General features: G+C 37.2%; 3 protein-coding genes across 3 annotated transcripts; 2 read left to right on the top strand and 1 right to left on the bottom strand.

Annotated features, from left to right (window-relative positions):
• Window positions 1–1,070: 1,070 nt before the first annotated feature.
• SLD5 (DNA replication protein-like protein) lies at window positions 1,071–3,965 on the bottom strand. Its single transcript, XM_021952111.2, has 6 exons — window positions 3,405–3,965; window positions 2,862–2,984; window positions 2,490–2,572; window positions 2,283–2,392; window positions 1,479–1,578; window positions 1,071–1,390 (listed from the first exon to the last, which is right to left on the bottom strand). Exons 1-6 carry the CDS (start codon window positions 3,570–3,572, stop codon window positions 1,276–1,278), a joined length of 699 nt encoding a protein of 232 aa, XP_021807803.1. The 5' UTR covers window positions 3,573–3,965; the 3' UTR covers window positions 1,071–1,275.
• A 5,511-nt stretch (window positions 3,966–9,476) lies between these two features.
• Window positions 9,477–10,804, top strand: LOC110752429 (uncharacterized). The gene is made up of 3 exons (XM_021953083.2): window positions 9,477–9,623; window positions 9,695–9,829; window positions 10,167–10,804. Exons 1-3 carry the CDS (start codon window positions 9,549–9,551, stop codon window positions 10,608–10,610), a joined length of 654 nt encoding a protein of 217 aa, XP_021808775.2. The 5' UTR covers window positions 9,477–9,548; the 3' UTR covers window positions 10,611–10,804.
• A 4,933-nt stretch (window positions 10,805–15,737) lies between these two features.
• On the top strand, window positions 15,738–16,877 carry LOC110752392 (sequence-specific DNA binding transcription factor). The gene has a single exon (XM_021953039.2). It carries the CDS (start codon window positions 16,051–16,053, stop codon window positions 16,720–16,722), a length of 672 nt encoding a protein of 223 aa, XP_021808731.1. The 5' UTR covers window positions 15,738–16,050; the 3' UTR covers window positions 16,723–16,877.

The raw sequence follows: 16,877 nt of genomic DNA, 5'->3' as shown, positions 1-16,877 counted from the left end.
CTAATAATAGAAGTAACAATTGTCCACTACGAGTTTTCATCTTTCGAAAATGCTGCATTATAGCTTCGTTATCAATAAAAATAAATACTTTGTGCACTTGAGTGATGCATTCAAGCAAGTGCAATAAGCCGTACGAACTTCATCTATTTGCTTGATCACAATTGTTTCAATGTGTGCTTTTTGATTCATCAAATTGTAAGCTTGGTTGTAAATACTAATAACCGGTCCAACATGAATGTTAAACCTTTCTCTTCATTTCTTCCAATTATTGAAGCTTACTCCAGTGAAGACGTCACCACCCACTTGATCAAAATTAATTTTAAAGAGATAACAATGAATGCAAAATGCAACATCTTTAGTTATACTGTTTTTTTAACATGGCTCAAAACGCAGTCGTTTTGGCCATGCGCTTTTTAAACAAAATTTGGCCTCACTCGCAATGCGCAAGGTAGCAACTCGCAGGCTCTTCTACACATTTCATCGAACAAGTGGTGTGCACCTTGGGGTTGCCTGAGACCTTCTACACCATTTTTCCATGAGGTCACCTGACCCCATTTGTCCCTCTGCATCCGCCACTGCTTGATAGTGAGAAACTCCCCTTATAATTTGGACTATCACTTGTATTTAATATTTAAAAAAAGGCAAAAGTTCACTTTTAATCCCTGTAGTTTGCCAATTTTACTACTTTAGTCTATATAGTTCCTCCAAATTCCATTAAGTTTTGACCGCGTGCCCCTCATGTAGAGGTGGAGGGGTATTTCAATTCACTCAAGCCCATCTAACTGTAAAACACAAGATGAAGCTCTTCTGATTCATTTTAAGAGCGATTTTGGGTTTCAAAATTTTTTGCGTCACTGGGTTAAAATTTGATTGAACTAGGAGAGATTTGGCTCAAGTGGACCAAAATACCCCTACACATGAAGAGCACGTGGTCAAAACTTAATGGAATTTGGAGAAATTTTGATAGAAACTAAAACATGTCCTTGAATTGCTTCGAATTGAAAACTATGCGGATAAAATTTACAAAATTGAAAAACTATAGGGATAAAATTGACAGTTGAAACTATGGGGAACAAAGTGGTAAAAGACCAACCACCTAAAAGAAACGTAGATAGAAAACCATTCAATTCAATGTTGCTCGGAAACTCACTCCCATTACTTGCCATGTTAATAGTTTCTCAATAAACCGGTAAGGCAAAAGGTGGGGAGATACAATGACATCATATTTTGAGATAGAGGAGGTCTCAAAGCTATTTACCCCAAGATGCTGGATACTCAGTATAAATCAATCTTCCCTTCCTCTACAAACTTCTTCACTGCTTTATAACGTACAAAGTATAAAACATTGGGCTCCATCTCAAAAGGCTCCTCCAATGGTTTCTGGCTCCCACTGTCATATGGTGAAATGAAACCAGTAAGCAAAAAAGAAAACAAACAACATTTTCTATGAAAGTAAATGTTTATGAATAATAAGTTACCTGCCATCTGGTTCTCCATCTGCATTGTCCTCAAGCTGAATATGTCCAAGATAATACTTGGTTTTGCAGACAACAAATGTGTCCAATTGCGGTTTTGCCACTGGAAGTCAAACATATACAGAACACTATTTGAGTTCACATGTCCAATCTACAAATTGCCTACCATATGCATAATGAAAAACATCTGTCTAGAAGAAATAGTACACAAAAATCATTGTAGAAGAAGCAATATGAAGTGTGAAGAGAATTCTATGGAGTTAGATCAAGACACCAAGAGCATTAAGAACTCATCCAAGAAGAGACAGACCAAGACTATATGGGAAGGCTAAGCATTTCAAGTTGTCAAACAAACTATTGCATTGTTTTCTGGTAAAAAGGGTTTAGGGTTTGGAGGGCAAATGGTTCAGAAGAATTTGGAACAAATTCTCAGCCCCATACACTAGCTTGTCACTGGTTCCCTCACAGCATGCAAATGCACAGTATCACTTTTTACAAGTTTCTATTAGCACAATTCCAAACACTAATCACATCAAACTTTAAAATAGTTCCACTGCAAGCTATATGAATCTGCCAAACTAGATCAGAAAATCTAAACCTCTCAGGTGAATTGTACAAAAGGTCACCACACTAACCACAGCACTGAGCACCTTATTTTGAATTGATTTTGAGTCAAGGATAAATAGTTTGCAGAAAATGATACAACTGTTCCCATAACACATTCACATACAAGGGAAAAAAGCAGAGATGCATCACCAAAATCTGAAAAAAGATAATGTGACTAATTAAAATAATGTGAGTCCATACCCATGTCAGTCTCATCATTAATTACAGATTGCTGAAATATAGACTGATAAGTATAAGGCAACTGCGACAGGACGCTCTTTTCAAGATGCGTCTGCAAATCAACACAGCACCTGTAAGCAATAACCATGTCAACTCTAAACCACAATAAACCTAAAGTATGTGCTGTAACTAAAAGAACACAAACGAAAAAACAGCCAGAGTCCTCACCTTTCAATAAACCACTTCTCCTCTTTAGATAGACGTGTTAGAAGTTCAGCGGTAGCAAAGATGTGAAACATGTATTTCTCAATCTGCAAAAGGAAGTTACTTGAAATACAAACAGCAAAGTTCAACCAACATGTTCTTGAGAAACCTTGTTGCATTTAACATCTAAAACCAGTGGAAGATTTTCAGGCAATTTCCTAATACTCATAGCAAGCAACTTAGAATTCACTATTGGACTTATTATCATCAAACATGGTGAATGCTCCTGTTTCTCTAATACCAAAATATAATCAAAGAACCAAACAGTTGATTTCAAATGCAATGAAAAAAAAAAAGCATGCACACATTAACAAAACAAGGAGAGAAGATGGCCACCTTCTGCAGACGAATTCGTAGATAAGATCTCAACAAGAACTGAGTCCTGTCCAAATCCATCTGGTAGAGTGACACAGTAAGTGGATCAAAACCACTTTCAGTAAATTCCTCCACGGTTTCTTCCTGTAATTATATGCATCTAATTGGAGTGAGCAATAACACAACCGCAAATAATACTAGCACAAGCATTCATCTACTTGCACAAGCTTGTTTGCCAACCAATAATAACATCTAGCACCCTTTCCAACCTAATTGAGATCCTAAACTAAACATTTCAAATTTCAGAATTATAAAAAATAAAAAAAAAATAAAAAAAAAAAGAAGAAAAAAGCACTAGTAATTCTTCTCAGGTACTCAATCATTTCAACTAAAATCTGATTGTTTTATGGCACATATACAATACAACATAAGCAGGAGGTTAGATTAGATATTTCCACCGTGAAATTGAATTTTACTTTCATTTTCCTATCAATTTCTGAGGAACCAAACAAGGGAATTAGGGTTTTTATTTTCCTCCCTGTTTTTGAGTTTCAGGGAATTTACCATCAGTTGGATCTGCTCTCTTACTCTCTTAATCAAACGACTCTCGAACTGAAGAATCTCCGGAGCGGCCTTCTGTTGCCGCCACGCGCTCTTCAAAAGCTCCACATCGGTCATCGACATCAACGCCTCGTAATCATCCGTTGACCCTAAATCCGAAGCTGAAGCCATCAGAATTCCCGCGATTTTTCCTTTGTTCGCTAATTCGAGTGTCTTCTTTTACTGTGAGTCTGTGACTGTGAGTGAACAGATTAATTGAGAGGGAAAATGTAATCCGAATTGGCGCCAAAAGGAGTGGGTTTTTTTTAATTTTTGGGAACGAAAAGTAACTGGAAAACAAAAGGAAAAAGAAAAAAAAGGGAAATAAGAGAAATACGGCAGTGTTGTAAAGAGGAGACAGATCACGAGTTTGTGCGTGAATCTAACACCATTGGATTGAGTTGACAGCGTGATCATAAAGATGGACGGCTGTGATGGGGTTCGATTCACTCACAAACTAGGGATGTGTCCCGCCTGAGAAAAAGAAGATACAGGATTGCTATGAATGAATGAGCCTACAATGAAGAAAAAGGGATGAAATGTTGCCTTTTATAGAAGGTTTGGAGATGGAGATCGATCGTCACCCCATCGCAATTTGGAACAAGCACTTGTACGTTTTCCAAAAAAAGACGTGGCACCCCAATTGGGCCACTTTATTTCCGTAAAAACCAAAAATAAAAGGATACACTATTTATTGTAAAACTTTTTTTTTTCCACTAGAGATTTTCTATATATTTTATAGAAAAATATTACATTTTTTTATATAATAAATTGGAACTTGAAAATGAGCTTCTTAAACTTTCCAACTTTACTAAACACCATGGCTCAATTCACAAGTAGGCAGCAAGTCAACTCCACATAACAAATTGATACGAGATGCTAACTTTTTGATATCAGGGAGCAAGTGAATTCCAGGAAAGAAATTAATACGAGATGCACCTAAATTCGAATTTCCTTTGAATTTCCTTTCCGTGACCAGGGAGTGAGTATTATGCCATGAATGTGTATACTTTGGGCGTTAGCCTTTTGTTTGCTTACAATTGTAAAAAGCCCAATGCGGACAGTTCTATTCGCTCGTTCTTGTGGCCCAAAACAACGCTCATGGCATGTACGGGGTAAGCCATTCATACACACTCTTGTCTTGTCCACATAATCAGGTCCAGACCAAAAGAACAAGCCCATTACTAAAATTGGAAACGGAAGCCTGTAATATAATTTTGCCTAAATGGAATTATGCAAACGGTCTTTGCCTTGCCCTAGCAAGATCATCTAAGGGCTCATTTGAATTATACAAGGGCCCTTACCTTTCCTTTCACGTACTTCTCTATATAATTATTTTTAGTAATTTTTTAAGTGATTATGGAAAAAAGTACATGAGAGGTCCCTTTCCATTTAAATCACTTAAATTGATTATACGGAGAAGTGATTCTACACAAAAGTGATTATTGGCCTTTTCAGAATCACTTCTAAACAAGCTTTAAGGGCTAGTTTGGCACTGTTGTGCTGTGAAAATAATCACTGTTAGATTGCTGGGAGAAAAAGCAGTTTGGCGTTTGGTAAACTTTGTTAAAAGTGTTATTTGTACTAATTCTCGTATAATTAAAAAATGATTCATGCATAATCATTAAACCTAGCGCCTCTTCGAAACTGATTTCTGCATAATCAGAAATTGAAAGCACCTCATTAGCTACTTTTCCTTATAACTTTCTCTCACAACAATTTTTAACAATAAATGATTTTCTCATAGTTTACCAAACGGGCTGGGCTTCCCAAATTCTTTTAAAAATCACTTATTACCCCAAATAAGCAATGTCAAATGGGCATAAAGTCACATCTAAGACGACTGAAATAACTTAGGAAAGATGGAGGGGAATCATATAGCATCTCTTTGCCAAAAAAAAGGAACTCATTTTTGTTAGAGTAATTAGATGGACTATATATTCTTATTCTTTTAAATGCTTTTATGATTTGCTTAATACATATAATTTGTCTCTCTGCACGGAAACAAATTAAGTTGCGCAAAAGTATATGATGATTTTTGAAAAACAATATAATGAAAATGTTTCTTGAAATAAGGGTTTCAGATTTCTCAAAATTCAATATTATTTTGCACAAAAAATACTACACTAACATGTATTTATACCTTAATATATGGATCTCTCAAAAAAAAAAAAAAAAAACCTTAATATATGGAATTTTATTAGATGAGCTTAAAATTACAATACACGACATGCAGTACAATCAAATTCAATTGCAAACACACACACATGTATATATATATAAAAGCAAACTGATTGCCGCCCGTCTAAGAATACTATATGGTGAAATCAAACACATCTGCCTTAGATATCTTTTGGATATAATATGGCGACATGTTAATGAGTTCCACTTTATTATTAAATTACAAGCCAAACATATATTTTACCCATTACACAACCTTGATTGCTGAAGGCTTGAAGCTTCATTTTACAAGCTCAAGGCTTGGATCAGTTCTAATTAATGGGGGTGAAATTGATCATCAACAAAATAACGGTGAGAATCACTTTCAGAAGAACCATGTCCGAATTTACCATAACTCTCGTTCGCATCATCGTCGTCATCATGCTTGGCCTCGTTGTTGTTTGTGGTTGGAGGCTTAGATTGATCCTTTGTGTCACTAGCAACAGCCTCATCAGTGTTTCCACCCTGCAGACTTGGATCATTTTTCTGCTGAGCCAGGTGACGTTCTTGCAAATTGTACCTTTTAGCATCAGCTTGCAAAGAAGCCAAGATCAAGGAAAAGGCAACACATAGTACAAGTAAGGTCCTCATGGCGATCAAACTCAAACTTAAACCCTGAAATTAATTATAAATTAAAGAGAAGGTAACTAATCAAAGTGTTAATAATTAACAAGACAATCAACAAACAAACCAACAAAAAAAAATTAATTAGGGTTTGGAAGAAGATACCCTGCGCGTTTTGCTAAGTGAAAGATCAATGTCTGAAGAGGCAATGACAAAATGGATTTCGAAGGCCGCGTTTTATAGGCGATTTTGGCCTCTGTTATAGCTTGGATTATGGGAAGGTAATTAAGATAATTAAAACTGTGAGCACTAATAAAGCAAATACGCAGTGCGGGTTATCACATTCATACTGCCGTGTGCCGGCACCATATATCTGTCGAGAGAGGCTAAGGCCACCAAAGAAGCAATTATGATTATGAATGATAATTAAGGCGTTTAATTAATTTCATTGTTGACTTATAATTATTTAATATAATGAATTATGAGATACGATTTGTCCATAGGGTTTGACATTGAGTATACGGAAATCTTTCATCTTTCATCTCAAGTACATGAAAATTAATACTTACACCACTGCATGCCATTCATTCAATTCCAATACACAATTCGCCGTGATAAGTTTGACCTCTCTGAGTGTTCAGCAGCAAGGAACCAACAATAGCAGTGCCAGTACTGTCAGTATTCGTTGAATTGGATGCTAATATTAAGCCTTCGATCTCCTATCTAGTTTTCTTTTGTCAAGAGAAGTGCACGCATTGCTTCTCTAGGCCAACCCAACAATGTATTTTAATGATCAGAATCGTCTATATCCTAAGTTATTTTTTAAGGATTATCCTTGCAAAAAGTCATTTAGATTGGAAGTTATTTTATGATTAAAAAAAAACGTTTTTCTTTCTATAAAACCTAAACAGAAATGTGAACAATCAAATGGCTAAATAATTTTTGATTGAGCTAATTTTTTGTGTTGATAATCCTGTTGAATGGGAACTTAAAAATTGAATGATTGACATCCCTATAATAGTAAAGCTCATTGCTTATACACGCAGACACATATGTATATGCGAAGAATCTCGATCGAGCATGATAATTTTGACTTTGTCTCCTAACAATTATCATAATTATGAGAATCTCGTCATAATTAAGCACTAAATAGATGATCGAAGGTTTACCCAACTTTTGATGATCAATGATTATATACCCCACAGATATCCAAATTCGTGAGTTGACTGGGACTAACCTTTAGAAATCACCGAGGCTATAGTGATATATAGTGGCCAATGTTACCGCATTAAAATTAAGATAGTTAAATTCATTCATTACGGTAGGCAACATTTCGCCTTCAATCATTTTTACACTCTTTTTAGGGGGGCGTGCTTAGTGTGATTTTACAAAATAAACCAATCACTTTAATGCGTTCTGTACGATAATGAGTCGAATTATGGCATCTATCATAAGTTAACAAACCGCAATTTGAAGAGTTTAGTTTGAATTGACTGTTGGCTTACTAGCCAAGGCATAATTGATTACTTAAACGTGGTGAAACTGAACATTTTCGAGTGCCATGCATACGATTCTAACACCTTCGTTCCACTTTATTTCTTATAATTAAAAAGCTAGCCATACCATTTATACATACAGACACACACAAACACAAGCTCCATACAATAGATCGGTTGATCTCCTTTGAAATCTCTTAGTGTCCGGGCTTATCATCACCGGTAGAATAGTAACGGTGGGTGTCCGGCGATGAATCAGAACTCAAACCAGCTCCATATTGCCCAAAAGAAGGGTTCGCATCGCTTTCTTCATTGTTATCTACCCCAGTATTCTTTTCCGTAGCTCCAGATTTCCCTTGGTTTTGATCAGTGACCGCATCCTTATCATTCGTGTCTTTAGCACCATTAACAACAGCCGTTGGGACAGCAGTTGGTTTACCTTCTTCCTGATCAGTGGTGAGCTTACGATCATGGTGGGCTTTCAGCCGCTGCTTCTCCTCCAAAATCAGCCTCTTCGCGTTGGCTTGCATAAATGCAAAAACCAAGACGAACGCAAAGAACAGCACAAGTGATGATGATGAGGTCCTCATGTTATAATCTTAGTTTCATTCACCCTGAGAACAAACAACAACAAAAATATTAATTGTAGTTATTCTCTAATCAAATTGTTAAACAAAACACAGATAAGTAATTAGGGTTGCGGAAGGTATAACCTACGTTCTGGTAATTAGAGATAAATATCTTTGTGGGAGCGGGGTGGCTATTTATACATCAAACTATTTGACTTACTATTCTTCACGAGCCGTTGATTAATTAGCACTATAAAAGCAATATCCAGTGGAGATAACACAAACCGATATTGGTTGATCGAGGGTGTGCTCATCATCAGTGCCCACCAAATAAGTAATCATGGTATTAAGCTTTGATAATTACGGGTTTCTCATAATTTCAATGATTTAATTATTAATTTATAGTGCATTGTGTTTCCGTTTTAGGAGATAAGCATGTTGGGTGCTGGTAAAGTGAAAACTTTTTCTTATTTATTATTTTTTTTTTTCCCCAGTCCAGATGCAATAATAACGAGCTCATATCCTTCAATTTTTACTTCATGTAATAAAGTTCGTGTGCGAGAGTGATGGGAGACCTCCTTTTTGGGGGAAGGTAATGTCATGCACCATTAAGCATTGGATTTGCGTGGTTAAAAAATATGAGCAATTACTATAATATTTTACGATGCCAAGCCAGGATGGCAAAAGCTAGAAAATGACCATGGCCATCTCGATCAATTCATGCACACATCAATTAACCAACTGAATTAGAGACTTCTCTAAAAAAAATTACTTTGATATATACAACCGTCATATCCCGATGTGATGTTCTTATATATGGTGGATGACAAGATTTAACCTAGTATAGTATTAATAATAAATACACATATTAACACGAATGAACTATAACATCATGCGAACATGTGACGGTCGCACTGAAATATTCTTCATATGGTTGTGGAGTATGAGAGGAGAAATGGATGGATTTTGATGATCAATTATTTTCCATGGTGGATAGAATATTATCCACCAGTTATATACTTATATTAGCATCTTTAATCAGCTAATCTCTGATTTTGAGTTGGGTTCCCTCTCATAATGGACTGGGCCTCTAGTTTATTAGTTTGATTGGGCCGGCCTGTCATGGACCCTCTTTATATTTGCCCCTAGTTTCCCTCTCATTCTCATCCCACGCGAATATATATACCTTCTATTTCCCAAACGAGCTCTAGAAAGAAATCAAAATTCAGTACTCTCCCGCCAAGCAAACGAAAGAGAAAATGAGAGAAAACCAAACACCACTCAAGGACCAAGCGCGACCTTCAAAGCTCGCGAATCGCGTATCCAAGAAGAACGTATTATTTTGAAACCCTAGTTTTCTCATCTCAGTGATTTCCATTTCTAATAAACTTCGATTTCCTTGCAGATTACAAAGAAGAGCTTAAACACTGTTTTTTCCTCAGTTTATGAAGATGTACCAGTGGACACTTCAAAAAATTCTCTGGATTCTACTCCAGTTTCTGAGATTTCCGAGTTCAATGATGATGGAGACATCGCCGAGGTAGACTTGAATTACAATCCGATTTTGATTTTGAATTTCTCGTTTCAAATTTTATGCAGATATTTATTTCGATTTTGTGTATTTATTTTCTACAAGTATGCATGAGTTTTAGCTTCGATTTATTTCTCCGTTCCTGATTTCGTATATCTAGCTCAGATGGATTTGCTTTGGATGATTTTTGATGTTGTGAAGCTTTAATTCGATCTTAATTTTCACTGTTTGGTTACTGAGAAAATGTCGGAAAGAATGACGTGAAATATCTGAGGGATGCTGCTTGGTTTATTAGACTTTGATTGTTGTGATTGTGAGGATTTTAATTGTATATTTACTCTTTCAGAGTCTGATGCTGGTGCCAGAACTAGCTCTCTCAGCTTCATCAGAGACTTCCTTTTCCTCTGATCTCATTCCGTCTCCAGAGGACAGTGTTGATAAGGACGAACCAGGCCATGTCTCCCTGAGATTTGGAAAATCAAGCGAATTCGTTGCCTCAAACTTTGGTTCTGTGGAGGCTGAGATTGTAGCGGGCTTTCTCATGAAAGCTCGGACTCAGGTCTTGAATGCCGGCTTGGATACCAAATCTAAGAAGCTTCTGGATGCACTGCTTGAGATTGTCATAGAGGACTTCCACAGTTTGCCTGTAAAGAGGGACCAGGTTGCTGAGCTTCTGTCAGCAAAAACTTACATAGTGATAGTATGTTTCTTGCTCTGGATCATTGCATTAGGTGTATTGATGTTCAGCTCTGGAGGCCGAAGCAATTTTCGTGGACCTCTGCCTACTTGAGCTCATATGTAGATGTGCATTGAGTGTGTGATCAAGCTTGAGCGGTAAGGCCTTTTGTCTTGTGCTTAGTATATTTGCTTTTCCTCGTCCATTAGATGTTTTCCAAATTCTGAGATGATATGATACTCTTCTTCTTGGCATTATGCTCATGGCTGTGGAATTTCAGTTTGCAATGAATGGCAATATCAATCTGAAAGATTAGTTTTGTGTAGAAATGAAATGAAAGTAAATTGTACTGCATACTTCTGTGGTGTTTATGTGGTTGACTAGTCTGTGTTGCATATCTATACCAAGGCCAACTCCGTGGACAAACTGTTTGATTACCATACTTAACTGGACTGGAGTTGTAGGCCCCAATTGCTCTCCCTAGCTACGATATATTTAGTCCAGCTCCAGACAAGCTATAGGCTACTTGGTTGATTTACAAAACCTTGAGAAGATGTTTTCCAAGTCATGTTATCTTATTTGACATGCGGTCTTTGGTCATCATTCATAAACTACAGTTTTCTTTCTGGGATAATTCATTGGACTATCCATCTTGCTGCACTCATTACATTCTATAACCACAGGAATCTTGTATTCTTTAACTTTCTAATAAATATCTAGTAGTCACTCTGTTCAATCCCTTCCATCATTTTTACAAGCACATGTGTGAGCCATTCGCTTCAAGTCACTGATTCATTCAGATCAAAGGAAATCAGAGCTTTCTGCTATGCTGTTAGTTTTCCTTTCTTTTGGCCCATAGAAATAGGTTAACATGTCCAGATATGTGTACTGGATTGGGCCCCGATTTGGGGCCATATTACAAGTTTAAATTGAACTTATTCGGTGGTCAAGTCTAGATCATCTACCTTGGGGAGTTTATAGAACTTGCATGGGTTTTATCTGGAGTTCATACGTACGGATGGCCCACATTTTGCAATCATAGCAATGCATGGAAGAGGACATAGATGCCCTGATGTAAGTATTACTTTAAACAGATGAGACAAATATAGGTTGATGCTTACGTTACATGTAAGTAGTAATATGATCATCTGGTTTTCCGTGTTGACGTCGTCTGGCAACTGAGTCTGAAAACCAGTTTTCCCAGCTGAGCCGATGTTAAAATCTCTAAAGCCACTGTTACAGCAGGGCGCTGATTGGTTAGCATAATAGCATGTACACAATTCTTCTGCCTTCACATGTTTCTAATTGATTGATTCTAGTCAATGATTTAAAGTTGATTGATTCTGTCTGTTGTCCAGAAACAACTATTTGCCCCAATATGAAATTCCAAACAATAGAAGCCTATCATGGATAGAAAATTAGATGTATAAATTATATATTTAATGATATGTGCTTGAAGACATACCATATGAATATACTAAATAGATTTTTATCTCAGGAGATTATTGGTCATGTGAAAACCGATTGCTTGAGCATGCAGGTTTATCTACCAACTAGTTTGCGTAATTTGTCATTCTATTAGAATGGCCCTGTAATGATACTCATCATTTTGTCTGTCTAAATATATTTGGAAAAGAGAGGTGGAGGGTGTATTGAATTAGGGATTTAATAAATAACTGAATCTGAGCCTCAGTAGTAAAATATTATATATTGAAATTTAGACAAAGATGAAAAAAATAAATAAATCCACTTATTGATAGGCAGGTTTTGTTAATGATATGGACTCGTTTGGTGCCTAGGATTGGATTGGATTGGATAACTCACCAAATTTGGAGTATGTGGAGGAAATGAATGTAGATGTGAATGATTTTTCATTTTGGGGGATTAGGAGGGATGAGTTAGAAGGTGTTGATATCCTATCATTTTGTGGGGATATGAAGAGATTAGTTTTCTTCATGAGTAAGCCATCCTCTACCTTCAAGTTGGACGAAGTTTCTTCATTTCTTCCTTTAATATGCATTACATTTAGCAAGTTATCCAATCCTAAACACCAAACAAGCCATTGTTTTCTTCCTGAATTTGGTAGAACACGTTCTTGAATGGTTTAAATGATCATTCATTACCCAGGTTAGGTCTGTCAATGCTTTTGTAGAGATGTTGATGATGACCTAAATAATGCAATGACATTCTTCTAAAGAAACTAGGATGGTAAGTTGAATTTCAAAAGGAAGTAAAACTAGTCAAACCTAAGTTTCAAAGAAATGTTCTAACTTACAGCAGAAAATAACCTAAAGAAAAGACTAATGGATGGGAGATGAATGTTTTTTTTTTTTTTTTTTTGGGGTCGAAGGGAGATGAATGTCTAGACAGCTATAAGTTGGTTTTTCAAAAGCATGTCGTCCTTCCTTCATAGTTATTAATTATATCCTTCTAGTTAACTTCTATCTTTTATCCTCAGAGAATGACCGCATGTCCTAATTGCTTAGTTTTATATAATAAAAGAAGACTTAAGATCGATTTGGTGAAGGGATACGTCAAAATTTAATTGGTCCATTATATTATCACAGCTCAGTAAAGCCTGAAAACTCGGTAGTACGACTATGAACCAGAGGTGCCAATCAAATTTTGCCGACTAAAAGGGAGGAGGGAGGGAGTCTGTACCAAAAGGTGAATGACTTGTTGTTCATCTTGAAATAAAGTTTATTTTAGTGACGTAGTGAAAGGAAAGAAGGAGAGCTAGCTGTACTTAAAAGCAAAGATTCTGGTGGGTAAACCACAAAGGAAGAAGAGTTTGTTGTTCATTAAAGAAGTGATTGGCGTAATCAGGGAAAACCAAGTGCCATGGATGAAGAGATTCTGTGGTGCAATCATTGGTTCTGTTCTTCAATCTTCCCATACAACCCCCAAAAAAAAAAAAAAAAAAAATCATTATGCCAAACCTAGTTTAATCACATAGTAGGGCAGGTATAGGTGTCCAATAAAGAGATCATAGGTTTTCTTTTATTTTGCTTAGCATTTGAAGTCACAGATCTGGATTGAATTGAAGGTGACTTGTTTTGTTTTCTGCAGTATTTGCTATATGGAAATCTGAGATAGATATTTAGTGATAAGATTTTTATGATTTTGGGTCAGGATTTATTCAGAATTATTGATTGATCCCATATTATTCTTCACCCTTCATCCTTCAACATTCATATGTATCTCTTTAATTTCTCTGGTTCTTTTCAATGCCCTCCCACTTTTGGGTGCTTGATTGTTTGATTGTGTCTGTGACAGGGGAGGCAATGTCTCTGGTGCATCATAATGCCTTGTGGTGTTTTTAGTCTTTCAAAATATTATTTTAAGGTTTCTCAATACAAAGCCTTTTAAAGGGGTTTTGGATATACACATGCCACCATGATTTTGGTGAGAATGAGGATTAGGTTCATGATTATCAAAACTTTAAGCATAAACTAAGCCCAAATCATAAGTGATATGCGCACCGGGACCTTCTTTTCTCTCATGGTCAGGTTGTCAGCACTATTGGTCGTTTTAAAATACAGTTTCTTTATCATTGATTTGGACCGAATAATTGTTCATAGATTTCCTCCTATTGGAAGATGTTCCCAAGTGGTTCCTCCTTCCTCCCAGTTTTGCCCAATGAAACTTCGGATGGGATCATAAAATAAGAACTTTTACCCTCTCTTTTTTTCCAATACTGTTTATGGTTAAAACGACGTCATCGTAAGATTAAGACTAAACCTTAAAAAATTACAAGTTACAATAAGAAAAATGGTTAAGTAGAGTGGAGAGAATGTAGTCTGTATTAGAAACAAATGACCCGAAATCAAACAAGAAAGCATGACTCCCCTCTATGTGTCTTTTTACAAAATAGGGTCATCTAGTTGTTAGGGAGAAAAGGAAGGGTTTTTTCTTCTCTTCTAAGTAAAATAGCTTATGCCTAAAGCAACCTCTCTTGATAATTATGTTTTGCAAATTGCGATTATAGTAGAATAAATATCTCTTTCTTTTTTATATATAATTATTTTTCTTCTTTTTTTTTTAACACATTGAGGAGGTAGGAGAGGGAGGAGGAGAGGTAGGAGGGAGCAGAGGAGAGGGGGACCCGTCGTTGGCAGGAAATGTGGAGGTGGAGCATAACTGTCCACACCTAAGAGGAGAGGAAAACTCCAAAACCCCAACAAATAGAAAACAAAGCCTGGGATAGAAAAGTGCCAGAGAAACCAACCCACATTGCACATGCATTTTCTTTTCTTTATCATTTCTTTTCTGGATCATCACCCCGCAATAATCATTGCACGGAATGAAAACAAATATTATGCGGGGCCCTCCATCTGGTCAATTAGTGGAAGCCAACACCACACCCTCCTCCATCCAATCACATTGCAACTGTTCTTTGCCTCCCCACAGTCCCTTCCCTAATAATCTTTTCATGTCATGTGGAGATTATCGTTCTAGTTCTTTTAATTTTTCCCCCTCTTCAAATGCTAAATTGTGTTATTGGGATGGCTTTCCTTTTCATGGGCAGGTGTTGCGTCTAAACTGATTGGCTTTGTTGTCCACTCTCTTATTTTCTTTTCACTTTGGTGAATTATCTTTCGTTGTTTCTTAGGATTTTGATATTTATGTGTCGGCAAGCTTCATCACTTATTAGAAAGATATAGTTCATTGAGTATAGTTCTGTAACATTTATTCTTCTGGTTTAGATGTTACATTTTGCTAAAAAGCTTGATTGTAAAAGGACAATACAAAACTTTGTTTGTCACAACATAAAAAATGGAGGACATGTGATATGTCATGCAACTTTGAGGACATTTTTTTGTCATGTTTATGGCCTAATAGGTTTAAAAGAACATAAAATGGACATAAACAAAGAAAGTGCAAAGGTTGAATACAATGCATAACTGATCAAATTTGTTGGTTTATGATGATTTCTCTTTTGTCCCAAAACAAAAACATGATATCTCTATTTTGATATCGATATAAATTATTTCCGATGTTTCCATACAAGTTAATGAATTAATATATGAAAATAATCATAACAAGTTTCAATGTATAAAATTGTCCACAGACATTTATAAAGGTGAAACCATTGTATTACGGGGTATTAGATTGTAAAAAAAAATAAAAATCAATGAGAACATTTAATCCTTATCAGAAAAAGAAAAAGAACATTAAATCAAAAAATGACATTTCCCAACAATAAATAGTGGGGGTGTTTAAGGAAATGACGCGTGCTGTCTTTTGATTCCTTTATAAGTATCTTCCCACCGTTCCTCCTTCTCTTCTTAATAGTGTCCTTCCTCTTCCTCAACTCCACACCTCAACCACCTCCGTTCCGTTTATCCTTTCTTTCCCTCCCCTCTCTCTCTAAACATTCCAATTCTATATCTCTGTTTGCTTAACCTTTCCAAACAGCAAAATCGAAAACCCCCTCCAGAATCCGTTGATTCACAAATCCCATCACCAAACATTCCAATTCCATTTATGTGTTTGATTCGGAATCCTCGCTAATTAAAGAGAGTGAATCTCTGCACCTCTGCGTCTTCTCTCCATGGCGTCCACTCTGATTTCCACTCCTATTACAAACTCCGATCGAGCTCGAGACTCTTCTAGAAGGAAAAAGAAGAAGAAAATCCAAGCCAAACAAGACCACCAGCAGCAGCAAGAAGCCCAGAGCCACACCAAATGGAAATCCGAGGCCCAGCAGCAGCTCTACTCTTCCAAGCTCCTTCAAGCGCTCAGTCAAGTCTCCATTAACCCACCCAACAACGCTAACACCAACACCAACGCCAACCCCAACCCATCCTCTTCTTCTCCTCCGCGCCGCGGCCGAGCCGTGCGCGAAGCCGCCGACAGAGTTCTCGCCGTCGCAGCCAAGGGCAGGACCCGCTGGAGCCGCGCCATTCTCACCAGCCGCCTAAAAATCAAGTTCCGGCAGCATAAACGACAGAGATCCGCCGCTGCCGCTTCGGGTACCGGTTCGACCCGGCCCAGGAAGCCCAAGTTCAGCGTTTACCGGCTGAAAGGCAAGGGTTTGCCGGCTGTGCAGAAGAAAGTCCGGGTTCTGGGCCGGTTGGTTCCCGGTTGCCGAAAGCAACCGTTGCCTGTCATTCTAGAAGAAGCCACAGATTACATCGCAGCTCTGGAGATGCAGGTCCGGGCCATGAGCCGGCTCGCCCAGCTGCTCTCCGGTTCAACTTCCGGCGCCGCCGGCTCCACTTGATTAGACGCCCTTGGCAAGTTGCCATGTGTCTGTCTGTCCATCATTTCTTTTTCTTTTCTTTTTTCCTTCCTTTTTTCTTTCTTTTTCGCTCCATATGCAAGTAATTGTCATTTCTCCTGTTAAATACATGTCTAGTAGCTCTTTTTCTTTTTCAA

This window comes from Prunus avium, chromosome 1 (assembly GCF_965620075.1).
Source record: "Prunus avium chromosome 1, drPruAviu1.hap1.1, whole genome shotgun sequence".
In the NCBI taxonomy this organism is placed as follows: domain Eukaryota; kingdom Viridiplantae; phylum Streptophyta; class Magnoliopsida; order Rosales; family Rosaceae; genus Prunus; species Prunus avium.
This window is presented reverse-complemented; position numbering and strand designations above follow the sequence as displayed.

Excerpts from the sequence above, each read along its gene's own strand:
- SLD5 (XM_021952111.2), bottom strand. The coding sequence starts at position 3,572 with ATGGCTTCAGCTTCGGATTTAGGGTCAACGGATGATTACGAGGCGTTG. Across the intron at positions 2,393-2,489 it reads GAGAAGTGGTTTATTGAAAG|GTGCTGTGTTGATTTGCAGA; the intron begins GTGAGGACTCTG and ends TATTGCTTACAG. Across the intron at positions 1,391-1,478 it reads GATGGAGAACCAGATGGCAG|TGGGAGCCAGAAACCATTGG; the intron begins GTAACTTATTAT and ends ACCATATGACAG.
- LOC110752429 (XM_021953083.2), top strand. The coding sequence starts at position 9,549 with ATGAGAGAAAACCAAACACCACTCAAGGACCAAGCGCGACCTTCAAAG. Across the intron at positions 9,624-9,694 it reads ATCGCGTATCCAAGAAGAAC|ATTACAAAGAAGAGCTTAAA; the intron begins GTATTATTTTGA and ends ATTTCCTTGCAG. Across the intron at positions 9,830-10,166 it reads ATGATGGAGACATCGCCGAG|AGTCTGATGCTGGTGCCAGA; the intron begins GTAGACTTGAAT and ends TTACTCTTTCAG.
- LOC110752392 (XM_021953039.2), top strand. The coding sequence starts at position 16,051 with ATGGCGTCCACTCTGATTTCCACTCCTATTACAAACTCCGATCGAGCT.